This window comes from Stigmatopora argus, chromosome 24 (genome assembly GCF_051989625.1).
Source record: "Stigmatopora argus isolate UIUO_Sarg chromosome 24, RoL_Sarg_1.0, whole genome shotgun sequence".
Classification (NCBI taxonomy): Eukaryota; Metazoa; Chordata; class Actinopteri; order Syngnathiformes; family Syngnathidae; genus Stigmatopora; species Stigmatopora argus.
Genome location: NC_135410.1, coordinates 4,255,779 through 4,272,935, shown reverse-complemented (window position 1 = coordinate 4,272,935; position 17,157 = coordinate 4,255,779). Strand labels below are relative to the sequence as shown.

The 17,157-nt window shown below is 42.3% G+C and overlaps 1 protein-coding gene across 3 annotated transcripts in view; it reads right to left on the bottom strand.

Moving 5' to 3' along the window:
- Window positions 1-17,157, bottom strand: part of orc1 (origin recognition complex, subunit 1) — a 101,308-nt gene that overhangs the window by 27,737 nt on the left and 56,414 nt on the right. For all 3 annotated transcript variants that reach the window (XM_077594751.1, XM_077594752.1, XM_077594753.1), the window contains 3 exons: window positions 10,386-10,557; window positions 6,715-6,822; window positions 159-308 (listed from right to left, as the gene is read on the bottom strand). In XM_077594751.1, the coding sequence (XP_077450877.1) occupies window positions 159-308; window positions 6,715-6,822; window positions 10,386-10,557 (430 nt within the window). The remainder of the gene's footprint in view (window positions 1-158; window positions 309-6,714; window positions 6,823-10,385; window positions 10,558-17,157) is intronic.

Sequence of the window (17,157 nt, the reverse complement as noted above, 5' to 3'; positions counted from 1 at the left end):
TTCAAGGCCCTAAAGCACTTAACAATCTCATTAAAAATCACTCGAAAGTAATCAGAATCAAATTAAATTATTTCAAAGTCACATAGAGAATACCAGGATATTAATTGGATACTTGGTTACTTTGCTGCCTCAATACTATTTTGGGCAGTATAACTCACCAGTCTGCTGGCCACTCTGTTAATCATGATCCTCTCTGGCAGATCCATAGTGTTTGCAATTGCGATAACCACCAGGCGGGAATGACGTCGTGTTGGCCAGTCAAAAAGATTATACATCACATTTTGCTTTCTGGTCCACAAGAGGTCCAACTAGAGATAAAAAATACATTTATTAAAATAGTCATACATCTACTTACGAAATTAATTGGTTCTAGAAACTTTTTCGTAAGTTGAAAATTTCCCAAGTAAAGCAGTACCTTATATGTAAATATTCAAATTCTTTCCACGGTCCGCACAAAACTACCAACTAAACCCTTAAAAATAAATCAGTGTCCCAATTTTGTAGGAAAAGTGTGAAGACACACAAAAATGATCGTAACATTATTTAATAAGCCATTCAAATGAATAAACATGTAAATTCTATTTGTGTTGAAGCGCATGTGCACAAATGTCAGGAAGCTAACGTTAGGCAATAGAGGCAGAGAGCACACGCACACACATGAAGACATCTAATAAAAAAAGTTCGGAATTCAAAACAAGATTGCAGTAATCCCTCAATTATCGCAGTTAATGTAGACCAGACATGGCCTCGATAATCGAAAAATCTCTTAGTAGGGTCACCGCTATTATAACGACCCTTTTTTTTCAGTGCTGAGTACTATTACCAAGTGGAAAACAGGGGAGTGGCTTCCGGTTGCGAGTTTCAGCGTGGATTTTCATATTTTTATGAACTTTGAAAAGAAAAAAAATAATAATAGCAGAAAAAAAATCGCAAGAAATTAATTCGCGATAAGTGAAGGCACGATAATCGAGGGAAGACTGTACATTGAACTTTTAATCTTTTTCATTAACGTTTTATGATTTCTTTGGCATCTAATTTTTCACACATTTTATTTATCGCCACTGCTTGTTACCTGTTTGGATTTAGGTTCCTTTTGGGCATTGCTTGTTGACAGACGTTTTGAGAAAAATCGATCTTAAGACAATTGCTTTTGATGACTTTTAATAATGTTTCTAAAATGCAGGAGACAAACATTGTCAAAGTGGCCGACTCGGGAACACTTTCAGGATGTTTTTTTTTCCCACTAAGTCGGAAAGTTTGTAACATTTCTCCCCCATTTTTTTCCCTGATTTGTGCTGTCGGAATGGTGGCTGCTACCTCCTCAGCCACCTTCTCATTGAATTCCTCGTGTATTCCCGAGCATTGCATTAACTCCTGCTCTGTTGAGAGTTCGTTTTGGTGCCCCTTGACCAACTCGATAATGTCCTCCTTAGTGAGCATCACCACCATCGCCTGCCCCGCAACACAATTTTGCCCACTGCAGGCTGCGGTTCAGGTTGCGGCTTTGACAGCTTTCTCCAAGCAAAACTTTAAGCCAACAACGACGAATGGCGGGGAAAAAACCATAAGCAGCTGCAAACTACTTCGGAATTTCATAAGTTTCTCTGGAAACTACGAGACCCCGGACAACCTCCCTAAACTCCAGAAATCCACAAACATTTTCCACTTAAATTTTTTGGGGGGAAGAAACCATTTCTGAAAATCATATATCAAATTGCCAATTTAATAGCTTCGAAATTCACACCATTGATGCACCTTCCGCAATCTTCATTTAACTGCACTGTAAACCGGAAGAAGTGCATTGAGAATTATCTTTGTTACAAGTTCTGACAAATGATTCATTTTGTGTGACTTCAGCGTGGCAATCATCTCCAAAAGGACCGACATTTTCACATTACACAACATGCAAGTGTGACTTCAGCGTGACACATGTTGGAATTATTGACTGTAAAACGCACGTAGAAGAACCCAAACACAAAGATAAACTTATTATCATCATACTGTACTTTTTCAATAGTTTGCAAAACAACAATATTTCAATTACTGTAAAACCATGATAATATCAGTTTGATTTAAATTGTCCCACGCTTATTTTTTTATTTTATATCGATTTTGCGTGAATTGCGGTGGTTGGCAGCTCTGCATGAGAAAATCTTGAAACATGAAGAATTGTTGTCGACTGAGTCCGTCGAAGGCACTCGGCCAGAGCTTCTTCCAAGCATAAGTTTAAGCAAACAACGCCGGTCAAAGAAACATGGAGGGCTGTTGTGAGACAGCCAATGAGAGGCCAAGAGAGTGTACGGAAGTTGTCAACCAAGAAGCAGTGCATCCACGAAAATTTCAGAATAAAATGACGTATATAGGAAATGTATTGGCGTTTCGTAACTTGGATCTTTTTTCGTATGTTGAGGCACTCATTTGCATCTCAAAAGGTTTCGTAACCTGAAAATGTTGTACCTAGAGACATTCGTAAGTAGAGGTGTGACTATCTGGATTCTGGGTGTTTGATTATATCTATAGTTGTGCACAAAACATTAACATTTGCTTAGGTTGGACACAATTAAACACCAAGCACACCTGGCAACTGGTTTGGGACTAAATAACAGGAATCATTAGAAGAAAATTAATTTAAAAATTGAATATAATAGTAGAAGGAGTAAATAAATTACGGCAATGTTGTATTTCTAGAACGGCCTCCTCGGCAGATCTCCTCTCGAGCAGTGATGTTTTGGGGCTGTGGTTGGGCAACATGGACTTTCAACTCCTTCCACAGATTTTCTATGGGGTTGAGATCTGGAAACTGACTAGGCCACTCCAGGACCTTGAAATGTTTCTTACGAAGCCACTCCTTTGTTGCCCTGGCTGTGTTTTTGGGATCATTGTCATGCTGAAAGACCCAGCCATGTCTGATCTTCAATGTCCCTGCTGATTGAAGGAGATTTTCACTCAAAAGCTCTCGATACATGGCCCTATTCATTATTTCCTTTACACAGATCAGTCGTCCTGGTCCCTTTGCAGAAAAAACAGCCCCAAAGCATGATGTTTCCACCCCCATGCTTCACAGTGGGTATGGTGTTCTTCGGATGCTATTCAGTATTATTTCTCCCCCAAACACGAGAACCTGTGTTTCTCCCAAAAAGTTCTATTTAGGTTTCATCTGACCATAACACATTCTCCCAGTCCTCTTCTGGATCCTCCAAATGCTATCATTTTGACGCAACGGGGTGAGATCTTGCATGGAGCCCCAGATCGAGGGAGATTATCAGTGGTCTTGTATGTCTTCCATTTTCTAATAATTGCTCCCACAGTTGATTTCTTTACACCAAGCATTTTACCTATTGCAGATTCAGTCTTCCTGGCCTTGGTGCAGGTCTACAATTTTGTCTCTGGTGTCCTTCGACAGCTCTTTGGTCTTGGCCATAGTGGAGTTTGGAGTGTGAGAGACTGAGGTTGTGGACAGGTGTCTTTTATACCGATAGTGAGTTAAAACAGATACTATTAATACAGGTAACGAGTGGAGACCTCGTTAGAAATTAGACCTCTTTGACAGCCAGAAATCTTGCTTGTTTGTCGGTTACCAAATACTTATTCTCCACTCTAACTTGGAAATAAATTCTTTAAAAATCAAACAATGTGATTTTCTGTTTGTTTGTTTTATCCAATTTCTGTCTCTCATGGTTGAGGTGTACCCATGTTGACAATTATGGGCCTCTCTAATCTTTTCAAGTAGGAGAACTTGCACAATTGGTGGTTGACTAAACACTTATTTGCCCCACTGTATGTGAAAGTGTGACCCAAATGACAACAATAATACAATAACTCTGTAGCCAATTCAAGTTTGACCTTTTTGCTTGCCATTTTGTTTCTCGTTACCTTGTTATAGTGGTAACTCTACTTACAAAGATTTTTACATAGGAAAAATTCTGGTTACAAAAACATTGATGGGAAACCTTTTGTTCCAAGATACGAAAAACCAATCCAAATAACGAAATCAAAGATCCCCAAAATGTAAATCACTTTCTGTACCCGGTATTTTATTTTGAAATTCATGGTAGAGTTGATTTATCCCAAAACACAGATGGTCTTCCATTAGCTAGAACAAAGCTGTGTCTCCTTGATGCCAGAACCGAGGTCAGCGCGATGTAGACAGACACGCTGGTTTGTGGTTACCAGGTCCAACAAGACAGCAATGCACCAGCCCGAACGGAAAATGTTGCACCCCAGGCAGACGCCAAATTCGGCCCGAAATGGGGTAGTAGCTACCAGCAGAGCATGAGCGCAATTGTCTGAAAAGTCTTTGTGGGAACTTTATCTTTTACTCGGGCCATGGCTGATCGGCATCGGCCGGCGGTGACATTATTTTGTTCATATAAGCGACATAGTTTTAAATTAGAAGATTTTCAGCTGGTGGTGTGCCTTGAGGATTTTTTAAATGATTAAGTGTACCACAGCTCAAAAACGGTTTGGAAACACTGGTGTAAAGGATGACAATATTGTTTGATTTGTGGTTTGATTGCTTTTGATTTATTGTGCTTAACCATTTGATTTTTTGTCAGCCACAAAAGAAAAAAACTATTTAGTTACGAACGACTGTTATTAAAATACATCAATTTATTTAAATAGAGATTGACTGATTATGAGCTATTCAGGACCGATAACGATTATTTTCTGAGCCATAATAACCCAGTTTTAAATTGATTTATTCGGCTGGTTGGATTAAAAAAGGCTGATACGATATACCTTTGTACCTCTACTTACGAATGTCTCTAGGTACGACATTTTCAAGTTACAAAACCTTTTGAGATTAAAAAAAAATGAATGCCTCAAGATACGGAAACAAGATTAAAATTATGAACATGTCAATACATTTCCTGTATCCGTGAGTTTATCTTAAAATTGTCGCGGATGCATTTTTTCTTGCTTGACAACTTCACTACAGTAATCCCTCGATTATCGCGGTTAATGTAGACCAGACATGGCCGCAATAAATTAAAAACCGTGAAGTAGGATCACCCCTATTTTAAAAAAAAATTTTTTTAGTTTGCTTCAGTGCTGAGTCCGAGTAGTAAGCGGAGGACAGGGGGGTGGCTTTTGCTTGCGAGTTTCAGCGTGGATTTTCACATTTTTATGAACTTTAAAAATTTTGGAGGAAAAATTCCTTCAGTGCTGAGTTCTAGTAGCAAGCGGAGGGCAGGGTAGTGGCTTCCGCTTGCGAGTTTCAGCGTGGATTTTCACATTTTTATGAAATTACAAAAAAAATGTAATGAAATAAAAAAAAAAAATCCCCTAGAAAAAAATCCGTAGTTAAGCCGTAAAAGTTGAAGCCGCGATATTCGAGGGATTACTGTACACTCTACTTGGGTCTCATAGGCTGTCTCAAAACACCAAATCTCCATGTTTCCAGATTCTCTGTCTGTTTGACCGCCGTTCGTTGGTGTGCTTGAACTTATGCTTGGAGGAAGCTGTGGCCAAGTGCCTTTTAAAGACTCACAGTCGAGCCTCAACCCGAACCGCACCCTGCGGTGGGTGAAATTGTATCGTAGGGGCAGGCGAAGGGGCTGGTGGTCAGTAAGGAGGAAATTGACGAGTTGGTCGAGGGGCACCAAAACGAACTTTCAATGGAGCAGGACTTAATGTAACACCCGGAAATACATGAGGAATTCAACGAGAAGGTGGTTGAAGAGGACACAGCCACCTTTCCAATAGCACAAATCAGAAAAAAATGGGGAAATTTTATGAACGTACCGACTTCGTGCATAAAACATCCTGCAAAAAGTGTTCATGAGTCATGCGAGGGCCCACTTTGATAACGTTGTCTTGTGCATTTTAGAAACATTAAAAGTCGTCAAAGGCAACTGTCTTTAGATTGATTTTTCTCAAGCAGGTAAGAAGCAGTGGCGATGAATAAAATGGGGTAAAAATTAGATGCCAAAGAAATTATAAAACTTTAATGAAAAAGATTAAAAGTTCAATGTAATGTTTTTAATTCTTAATTGTATGTTTATTAGATGTCTGTTCATGTCTTCTGTTCCCTAATGTTATCTTTTTGACACTTGTAAAATCTATTTTTGTTGAAGCAGAGGTGCACAAGTTTATTATTCATTTTAGTTGCTTATGATCATTTTCCCTTATTTCCTACAAAATTGGAATACTGATCAATTTTAAAGGATTTAGTTGGTAGTTTTCTGAGGACCGTGGAACGAATTAGAAAATTTACATATAAAGTACTGCTCTTAATACAAAATTTTCAATTTACAAAAAAAGTTCTGGAACCAATTTATTTTCTAAGTCGAGGTACGACAGGAGGTAAAAATGTCCAAATATCGGAACGACCGCTAATCGGTCAATCTAAATTTATAAGAGTGTATTGACTGACATGAGCAAGTAAACACCACACCATTTTAGTATCCATGGAGAATTCTCAATGAAATTCACAGTATCCCAATTGAGCTGTTGAAGCGGTCAATGAGAAATCTTAACAGCGGCGAATGCGTTTTTACAGGAAGATGCTGTCCATCTAAAGAACGTAATTTTAAACAGATGAAAATTCCATCCTTTTTAAATGGCATGATTTACATTTTTCATCGACAATGAACAAAATCAATTTTTTCAATCTTTCTATTTTTTTAACTCTTGGTTTCATCAGATTGATGAATAGTTCCCATTTTTTATGTCACCCTGTAGAAAACGATTTAAAAAATAAAAATTTCTTACTTCATCCACCAACAGCACTATGGTTTGGGTTCTGGGAGCAGGGCTGCTGAATTGCTTTTCCAGTAGGGAAGCCGCATGGTCTGCTGTAGCCTTTTGACCAGTTAGTTTCTGTATGAAAACATGTTAGGATTCAAATTGACTTACACCACAGGTGTCAAAGTGGCGGCCCGGGGGTCAAATCTGGCCCGCCGCATCATTTTGTGCGGCCCAAGAAAGTAAATCATGAGTGCCGACTTTCTGTTTTAGGGTAAATTCAAATGAGGATTATCGATATGTATCATTGGATTGGATAACTTTATTAATCCCGTATTCGGGAAATTTCGTTGTCACAGTAGCAAGAGGGTGAGGATGCAGAAATAGGAAAGGCATTTTAGACAAATAGATAGGTAATAAGTAAGTTAATAAATAAATACATGAATAAATATATAAATAAATAAGCGTGTTGCTGAAGTATACATATACATATATCTGTACATACACCTATACATATACATACACATACACATATAAGCACATATATAAATACATACACAGATGTACATGCATGCATATGGTAGGTCTTTACACTCAGCCATTTTTTGTCAAAGAGCCTGACAGCTAATGGGAGGAAGGATCTGCGGAAGCGCTCCTTCCAGCAATGAGGGTGCCGCAGTCTATTCCTAAAAGAGCTTCGGAGGGACTCTACAGACTCGTGCAGGGGGTGGGAGGTGCTGTCCATGATGGACATCATCCTGGTCAGCATCCTCCGCTCTCCCACTTCCTCCAGAGTCCAAAGGACAGCCCAGAACAGAGCTGGCCCTTCTGACCAGCTTATTCAGCCTGTTTCTGTCCCTCTCCGTGCTACCGCATCCCCAACAGACCACTGCATAAAACACTGTAGATGCCACCACAGCGTCGTAGAAAGTCCTCAGCAGTGTCCTGCACACTCCAAAGGACCATAGACTTCTCAGTAGGTAGAGGCGGCTCTGGCCCCTTTTGTACAGGGCATCTATGTTTGTGGACCAGTCTAGTTTGTTGTTGAGGTGAACACCCAGGTACTTCAAATTCTCCACGATTTCAATGTCTGTACCCTGGATGTTCACCTGAGTGGTCTGTTGAGGATTCCTCCAAAAATCGATGACCATTTCCTTTGTCTTTCTGGTGTTGATGTAGAGGTGGTTTTGCCTACACCAGTCAACAAAGGCTGTGATGACTCCCCTGTACTCCAGGTCGTTCCCGTCCGTCACTTGTCCAACAATAACGATGTCGTCAGAGAACTTCTGGAGGTGGCAGTTGTCTGTATTATGTTTGAAGTCTGATGTGTAGAGGGAGAAGAGGAGTGGGGAGAGCACTGTGCCTTGTGGGGCCCCCGTGCTGCAAGCTACCACATCAGACGTACAGTCCTGGAGTCTCACATATTGTGGTCGGTCAGTGAGGAAGTCGATGATCCAAGCGGCTAGGTGGTTCCTTACTCCAGGCTGAATGGTGTTGAACGCACTGGAGAGGTCAAAAAACATCATTCTCAGCGTGCTTCCCGTGTTCTCCAGGTGTGAAAGAGACCTGTGCATCAGGTAGCTGGTAGCATCTTCCACACCAATGCCTGGACGATAGGCGAACTGCAGAGGGTCCAGCTCTGCATTCATCAGGGGGCTGAGGTGATTGAGGATGATTCTCCAATGTCTTGATCAGGTGAGAGGTTAATGCTACCGGGGTTCGCAGTCTTTGGAACTGGGACCACACATGAAGTTTTTCCACAAGGTGGGGACCTTCTGCAAACTGAGGCTGAGGTTGAAAATATGCAGAATCACTTTGCCAAGCTGATCCGCACACTCTCTCAGTAGACTGAAACTGAGGCCGTCTAGACCGGTGCCTTCCTTGCCTCGATCTTCTTTAGCTGTTTTGTCACCTGATCGACAGTAATGGAGAGACCGGTGGAAGATGGGGAGGAAGAGGAGGAGGAGAACGAGAGGGGAGAGTTGCTTCTGGTCTGGGGGGTCAGGGGAGTGGGGGCAGGACTGAATCTGTTAAAGAAATGATTCAGTTCATTGGCCCACTCCCTGTCTCCGGGTCTCTCTCACTGTTGCCCCCATGGCCCGAAATGGTCCTCAAGCTCCTCCAGACCTCTTTGGTGTTGCCTCTCTGGAGTTGGTTCTCTAGATTCCTCCTGTAGATGGTCTTTCCCTTCTTTATCTCTCTCTTCAGCTCCTTGTGGACCATTTTCAGACTCTCTTTCTCCCCAGACCTAAAAGCCCTCTTCTTCTTGTTCAGGAGGGCCCTTAGATCCCTGGTGACCCACGGTTTATTGTTATTGTTAAACCATTTTTTCTCAGTTGAAAAAGCATTTTGTAAAATCTAGAAATGATGATAAAAATATTTTCTGTAGTTCCACTTTAATATGGAACATATTTAAAAAGATTTGGTTTCCTTTTGAAATTAAAAACAAATGATTAAAAGACGTTTTACCTTACTAAGAAAAAAACTCAAATAAACATTGTTTAAATCCATAAAAAAAACTGAATATTTAGGGATTTGATCCAGTTCTTTTAACCGTTTTTTAAAAACTATCTAAATATTACATCTAAAATGGTCCGGCCCACATGAAATTGAGTTGACGTTAATGAGGCCCGCGAACCAACCCGAGTTTGACACCCTTGACTTACACTGATTAAACTCCAATTTACTTATAAACATATAGACCTTATTTTTTAAAAGAAAAAATCCTGAAAAATAATTATCTATTTGAATGGTGATTTATCCACTCTTTTATACTGGCCAAAGCACTTCATGGTGCCTTGAGGGAGAGGCCTCAAGATTGAGCTCACCAGCCTATAACCGTTTTGACTTCACGCATGCAGATCAAAGTGTAATATTTGTATTGTCACTCAGGTTACAGTTGTTCCTGTGTTCTACAAGTTGTAATACACATTTCAAAGCTTAGCAGGGGACTGGTATCATAAAACTGTTCTTGACCCCCAAGTGAGGGGGACGGTTCAATTGCCTGGACCAGCTGGGCATTGGAGAAAATCCCCATCTTTGGAAAGTTTCTTCTAAACCTAAACACACTCACTGATATTTAAATTAACGGCAACTTTTGTCTGCTCGAAAGGATATATAAACTGGAGTTAGCTATAGAGAAGGTGTCGCTCTCGCAATAAAGCCATGCTGGTGTGAGAACCGAGCCTGAGTCTCAATATGTCTTGTGTGTCTTGTATATCTGTCTTACAAAAACCATCCAGAACAGAAAACGACCACGTGGCGATGTAGATATGAGGTCTAAAGACAGTGAGAGGTAAGTGATCCGCTCGGGGGTGATGCGATGTATCCATAACGGCAGATTGCCAAATTACGAGTCCGAAATTATCACTTATTTGGGTCTTTTGCCGAGAAAACGCACCTCATGGAGAAGCACTACCAATTTCGTCATACGCAGTTTCTGGGTGTGATGACAATTAGGCTTTTGTTGTTGATGATGACGACAGGGCCTATGTCCGATTACTATTATTATATTATTAAAAGAATAATGCAAACACTTTGTTCTTGATTTTTATTACAATTTAAAAAAATCACTTTCACTAATTTTACAGTTTTTTTTTTTTGCATTCATTGTGGTGTGTGTGGAATGGCCTGGGCAGAGAGGCGTGTCGCCTTGGCAAAAACAGTTTACCAAAGTGTTCCCAAATTAAAAACCTCACCTCAAGGATTTGAACATAGGCCTGATGAGGGTCCGTCATCTTCATACCATTGATTTCAATTAAGTGAAACGATGGGATCTCATTAATGTTTGCTGCATTCTCCAGACAGCGGGTGACCTCCTGCACAGTGGCAGTCTTTCCTGTTCCTGGCACCCCTGAGATATACATACACCTAAAACAAACCAGTTACAAGGTCATGAGTACCAGGTTCATTTGATGAACCACATTGTCATGGTTTAGCCTGATTGTGTGAATACTGGAAGCACATACCAGTTAGATTGATGTAAAATTGAATGGACCTTGGAAAAATCACCACCGTTCATTACTTCCGCTGGACATAGGACACCCGCCTTTTTGCAATATTTGCGACTTCACTCATTTGTGGATTTTTATTGAGTATTAGTGCGCTTACGCATTCGAGATTTCACTCATTCGTAGATTTTGTGGAACATAACTCATTATATTCATCTGAGCTGAATGCTCAGTCACCTTTTCCGTTACTATTGACATTCGGAACTATAGTTAGGGTTATAGTGTCCCGGGGGGAACGTTTTGTCTGAGGGACAACCTCTTTTGTTATGAAGACAGGTACCCTATTTTCACGACTATAAGGCGCACATAAGTCTAAAATTTTCTCCAAAATAGACAGGGCGCCTTATAATGCAGAGCGCCGTGTGAGCTCCGAGCGCCCAGTGAGCTCCGGAGCCTGACTGAGCACTACCTGCCGAGACGCTTCTTATATAGAGAGAAGGCGACGTTGGTGGGGAAAGGCTTGGGAGGGGGTGTGTGGGAGAACACGCTAAAACCACGCCCCTACAAGGTTCCTATATATACTATTGTGGGCATGTGCACTATGCATGTGCTCAATTGCAAAATGAAGAATGAATAATTCTACAAAGAGGCAGGCTTACGAAGCACAGTTAAAGCTTCAAACCATCGATTATGCAGTGGAGCATGGGAACAGAGCAGCGGCGAGGGAATTCAACATAAACAAATCTATGGTTCGCAAATGGAGAAAGCAGGAGAAGGAGCTTCGCTGAGTCAATAAGAGGAAACTGAGTTTCCGTGGGAACAAGGCAAGGTGGCCCGGCTTGGAAGATCAACTGGAGCGGTGGATTCTTGGTCTAAGAGCAGCTGGGAGAAACGTCTCCACAGTCACCATTCGACTGAGGGCAAAAGCGCTCGCGGAAGAATTGAAAATTGAACATTTCCAAGGAGGACCTTCGTGGTGCTTTCGTTTTATGAAACGGCACCATCTGGCGATTAGAGTGAGGACAACCGTGGCGCAGCAACTTCCGGCGGACTACATTGACAAGCTAGCCGTTTCCGCACCTACTGCACCAAGATAATTGCCGACAAACTTATACAGCCAAACCACATAACGAAGATGAACGAGGTACCGCTGACTTTCGACATCCCGATGAACCACACTGTCGAGAAGGAGGGGACCAGCACGGTGGCAATACGAACAACAGGGCACGAGAAGTCGACTTTTACTGTCGTTCTCGCTTGCCATGCTAATGGGCAGAAGCTACCACCAATGGTGATCTTTAAGCGAAAGACGCTGCCGAAAGAAACGTTTCCAGCCGGCGTCATCGTGAAGGCGAATCCAAAGGGCTGGATGGACGAGGAGAAAATGAGAGAATGGTTACGTGAGGTGTATGTCAAGCGACCGGATGGATTTTTTCACGACTCGCCGTCACTTTTGATTTGTGACTCCATGCGTGCTCATCTCACATCAACGGTGAAAAACCAAGTCATGAAAATGAACTCGGAGCTTGCCGTCATTCCCGGAGGCTTGACCAAAGAACTACAACCGCTGGACATCGGCATCACCGGGCTTTCAAATCAAAGTTACGAGCGGCGTGGGAGCAGTGGATGATCGCTGGCGAACACAGCTTCACGAAAAGTGGCAGGCAGCGCCGGGCTTCTTACGCTACGATTTGCGAATGGATTGTGGCCGCCTGGGCGAACCTGTCTGCTTGCACGGTTGTTTGAGCTTTTGCCAAAGCCGGCATCATTTCTAAGGAGCCACATGGAAATGACGGTGACTCTGAGAACAAAGACAGGGGACCCGGCTTTTTGGAAGACTCGTTTGGGCAATTGTTTAATTCGGACACAGAAAATGAGGACTTTGATGGATTTGTGGGTGATGATGACGTGCGTAAGTTGTAAAATGTCTAAATAAAGTACAACTGAACTCAGTTTTGCTTCCGTTGCCTTTTTAAAAACGTGTTTTTAGCGTGTGGGTGTAGCGTGCAAGAACTATATATCCCAGCAGTCACTGCGCACCGGAACCCGGAAATAGACTGCTTCCGGTAGCCAGCGCTATTGCGTTTCGATGTTCATCCATATATAATATATATGCGTCTAAAAAAACGGTGCGTCCTTTGTGTGTTTAAAATACAGAAATAGCACTCGTTACTGACACTGCGGCTAAAAATACGATGCGCCATATAGTCGTGAAAATACGGTATGTGTTTTGGTTGGTGAATAAATGTCAATAGAGCATTGCTTGCATGTCTCCTTGGTACGCACACTGCCTTTGACTTCCATCCTTGCTTGCTACATGTGTTTAGGGGTGCACGAAGGTTCATTGTATGCCGTGTATAACGTGAAAATTACTCACTCCGGATGCCTTTAATAGGGGACGCTATCAATAGCAGGCTGGGCTTTTGCCCTAACGAGTACTGTGCTGGCTGCGGACACCTGGCTTGGTAGCGTTGACGGCAAAATGTTTAGCTGCTAGTGTCCTTTCTTAAAAGCACACACATACAATGAACCGCCGTGCACTTGTTACACTCACCTCCAAAAACCGCACTGGCGAGACCATCTCTCCCTACACTACCAGAAGAGGACTCAAAGCTGAACAATAGCCCTGGCTAGTTACTAGCAACCTCTCGAAGGCATCGGCAGACTTTCACATATGTTGGTAATTTGCTTTTATAGAAATGTGTGTAAAATAATGGAAGTTCTAGTGCAGGGGTGCTGACACTTTTTTGCTTCAAATTCTTCTTCTTGAGTAGCCAACCTCCTGCAATCCACCTTGTTCAAGCCGCCAACCTCCCGGGGTATATCAGCACAGAAGATGGAAGGAGGGCAGCTCAGACGCGTCTGATTATTAACAAAGGGCACCGAAATGAATGTTTTCGCGCTTATAGAAAAAAAAGAAGAGTACAATTAGTCGTACCGCTACTTACAAACTAATTGGTTCCAGAACTTTTATCGGAACTTGAAAATGTCGTAAGTAAAGCAGTACTTTATATTTAACTCTAATTCGTTCCATGGTCCTCACACAACTACCAACCAAAACCCTTTAAAATTGGTCTTAGTGTCCAATTTTGTATGAAACATGTGCGAAACACAATCCAGCATCTCAGAAGGGGGAAGCAGTGCACCATCAAAACAGTGTATAGTGGGGATGGGGCACTGCTGACCTCGACTCAGGATGTTGTGAATCGGTGGGCCGAATACTTTGAAGACCGCCTCAATGCCACCGACATGCCTTCCCATGAGGAAGCAGAGCAGGTGGACTCCGGGGCTGACACGCCTCTGCAACATCACGTGGACATCGGACGGCAGTGCCTCTGGATTGGCAGACCGGGGTGGTGGTTCCCCTTTTCAAAAAGGGGGACCCGTGGGTCTGTTCCAATTATCAGGGAATCACACGCCACAGCCTCCCAGGGAAGGTCTATTCTGTGGTACAGGAGAGGAGGGTCCACCGGGAGGTCAAATCTCAGATTCAGGAGGAGCAGTATAGTTTTCGCTTTTCGCCCAACCAGTCTACATGTGCTTTATAGACTTGGAGAAGGCGTTCGACCGTGTCCCCCGGGGAGTCTTTTGTGGGTGATACTCTGGGAGTATGATATTGCCGGTACCCCTGTTACGCAGGGTCCGGTGCCGCTGCTCCGTCGCCCCTGTATATTAATGGCGAATGTGTGGAGGAAGTAGAGACTTTCAAATTTCTTGGAGTTCACATCTCTGCTGATGTCACTTGTGCGGCAAACACCACAGCACTTATCAAGAAGGCGCAGCAGAGGCTACATTTCCTGGGAGTACTCAGGAAGGAGCAACGGAACACCAACTTGCTGGTGACCTTCTACCGGTCTGCCATTGAGAGCATGCTGACCTACGCTGTATCAGTGTGTGTTAGAATTATTATGGAATATTCTATATGTGTTGTAAGCATTTTTCAATAAGTAGTAAAGCTATAAATCAAGTCATGAACCATGGACACTTTTCCTCCACATCGTCTCCTCAAGGCCCCACAGCTCGAGGACACATTGTTTTCACACACGCTTTTCGGCAGAACACAACGGGACTGTTTTGACGGGACTCCAGCAGAAGATGGCGATAATCGAAAATACGGCTTTGCTTTGTTTACCTTGAAAGCATTCCTCACACTTGTTTTTCTAACCAGCGAGGGTGTTATTGTACTGATTACATAACCATGTTTTTCGAGTGTCGCGATTAAATACAATGATTCAGTTACTGCAATTCAGAATGCACTGGGGGCTAAGACGACGCCACATTGTATCTCCTTGCAAGTTCGCCGCAGAGTTTGTTGAAAGATGTTTTTCCTTTTTTAATTAAATATTACTAATAATGATTTAAAAGGTTTGAATCATTATTCCAACATTTGGTCCTTCGAGTAGCCGGGGTCAACACACCGATAGGGAATCCAGACGCTGCGGTTTAATATCTGGAGTGACCGTGCACGGCGAGAATCCCTTTTCCAGGCCGGACTATTTCTCAGCAGCGCCTGTTTTCTAATCGGTTGACGACTATCCTCTTGGTAAGCATCTTTCGACATTTCTGCCGAGTCCGCGTGTGATGGCTGCATATTGTTGACGGGTTCCGAGTGCGTGAAGGGCATCACACGCGAAGGCCTTATTTTGAGAAGTAAGGCTCGCATCCTGGGGATAGCGATTTTAAAAAACCCTGTGGATACTAGTCACTAGCAGGTAGACACGGTGTGGTCTATAAACGTCTGCCGTGTACAAAAAACAGGTACTACGGGGGCACACAAATCCGCTCCAAAAATGGGTAGTGGAAACAGTAAAACGGCTATTGACGATCCAAAGATGCGTCTGCCGTGTAAAGATTGGAAATTTGTTGAAAATCAAAGCGCTACAAGGGTTAAACACCTAAACTTATGGATAAATAAATATGGATTTGCTGGCCAGCTTAATATGCATAAGATATTGATACTGCAGGATAAAATACGTGCTAAGCATGGGGGAAACCTTAGCAAAATGGAGCAGGAGGGGTATAATGATACCTATTATTGGTTTATGATGGCAAGGGAACGGAGTGATGGATGCGTTAAATCGGTTGATAACGGTGGGACTGGAAACACAGAGGCTGTGTTATTCCACAGAAAAGAGGACATTAGATTTTATCACCTGAATGGGGTGGAAACGCAGCAAATTTGGATGATAGACAGGCCTACGGGCACGCTTGAACAATACGTAAATCAGGCGGTCCAGGCTGAAGAGGTTTTAAAAAAGAAAGGGAAAAGAAAGGGGGGGGCACCCTCTAACGAGGACGGGATTTTTGACCAAAATAAGGGGTGTGAACGTAAACCTTTTAACAGGGATAATGAAAAAAAATACGCAGGGAAGTTCAACAGAAATCGAGGTAACAGAGAGAAAACCTGTTGGATCTGTGGGAAAATAGGTCATATATCCCACGATTGCCCAAATAACAGGGCCTCTAAAAGTGAAGGCAAATCGGCATGACTAGTCGGGGGGCCTGCTCAAAACGAGAAATGGATTTGAGCAGAGGGAAGTGGAACTAAATTTAGCGGAGATATTGGCACTTGATACAATTAAACCTGAAATCACACTGTTCGTGAATGGGATGCAATTAAAATTTTTGTGTGATGCTGCTAGGCATACTTGTTAATAGTAACTAAATGTACTGTCAATGTACTGGAATGAAATGGCTTATTGTGGCTTATCCTGGTTTCGTTCCCGTCTGCTAGCGGGAATATTTTGGTTAACAGAAATACAAAACAGCAAATTAAATGTTTAGCGGGGTTGCCAAACCTGCGTTTTGGTCAGACTCTAAACTTGCCGAATAATGCTTTGATTGCGGGGGGAGCGCTCTGTTTTGGTGCGGCTGAATATTACAATAATTGGCCTTGGGGGTGCTGAAGCAAACTTGAGGGCAGAAATGGGTTTTGCTATGATATAGTTGTGCTTGCAGCATATTGTAATTTAGTCTTCTCTAAAAAATAATTGCTCACAGGAGGCACAGGAGGGGGACACAAAGAAAAGAGAGCACTTTGGAATTTGTAAACAAAAGATAAGGCTGCTGCTTCTGCAGCGAGCGTGAAGGTCACAGTCAGCGGGTAAGGGCGCGCTTCCGTTTAAACATTTCAGAATAAGAACAAAACATGGTCTGCAAGGGATGCAGTGTTCCGCGATTATCTTCGCATTTATTTTTGGGCTTCCGTTTAAACATTTCAGAATAAGAACAAAACATGGTCTGCAAGGGATGCAGAGTTCCGCGATTATCTTCGCATTTATTTTTGGGATTTAATCAGAAATGTCTTTCGAGGTGATAGAAATTCTGTTTGGCAAAGATTGATTTGGGAAAAGCTTTGGAATTAGGAATAATACTGTTATTATTATTTTCTTTTTACTTTAATATAGGTGATTGGCTGGGTTAAAGAAAAATGAATGGATTTTTTTACAATATTATGGCATATTGGTTACAATTTGTGGGTCCTTTATTAAGCATTGAAAATTGTAATTAGGAAATGCCT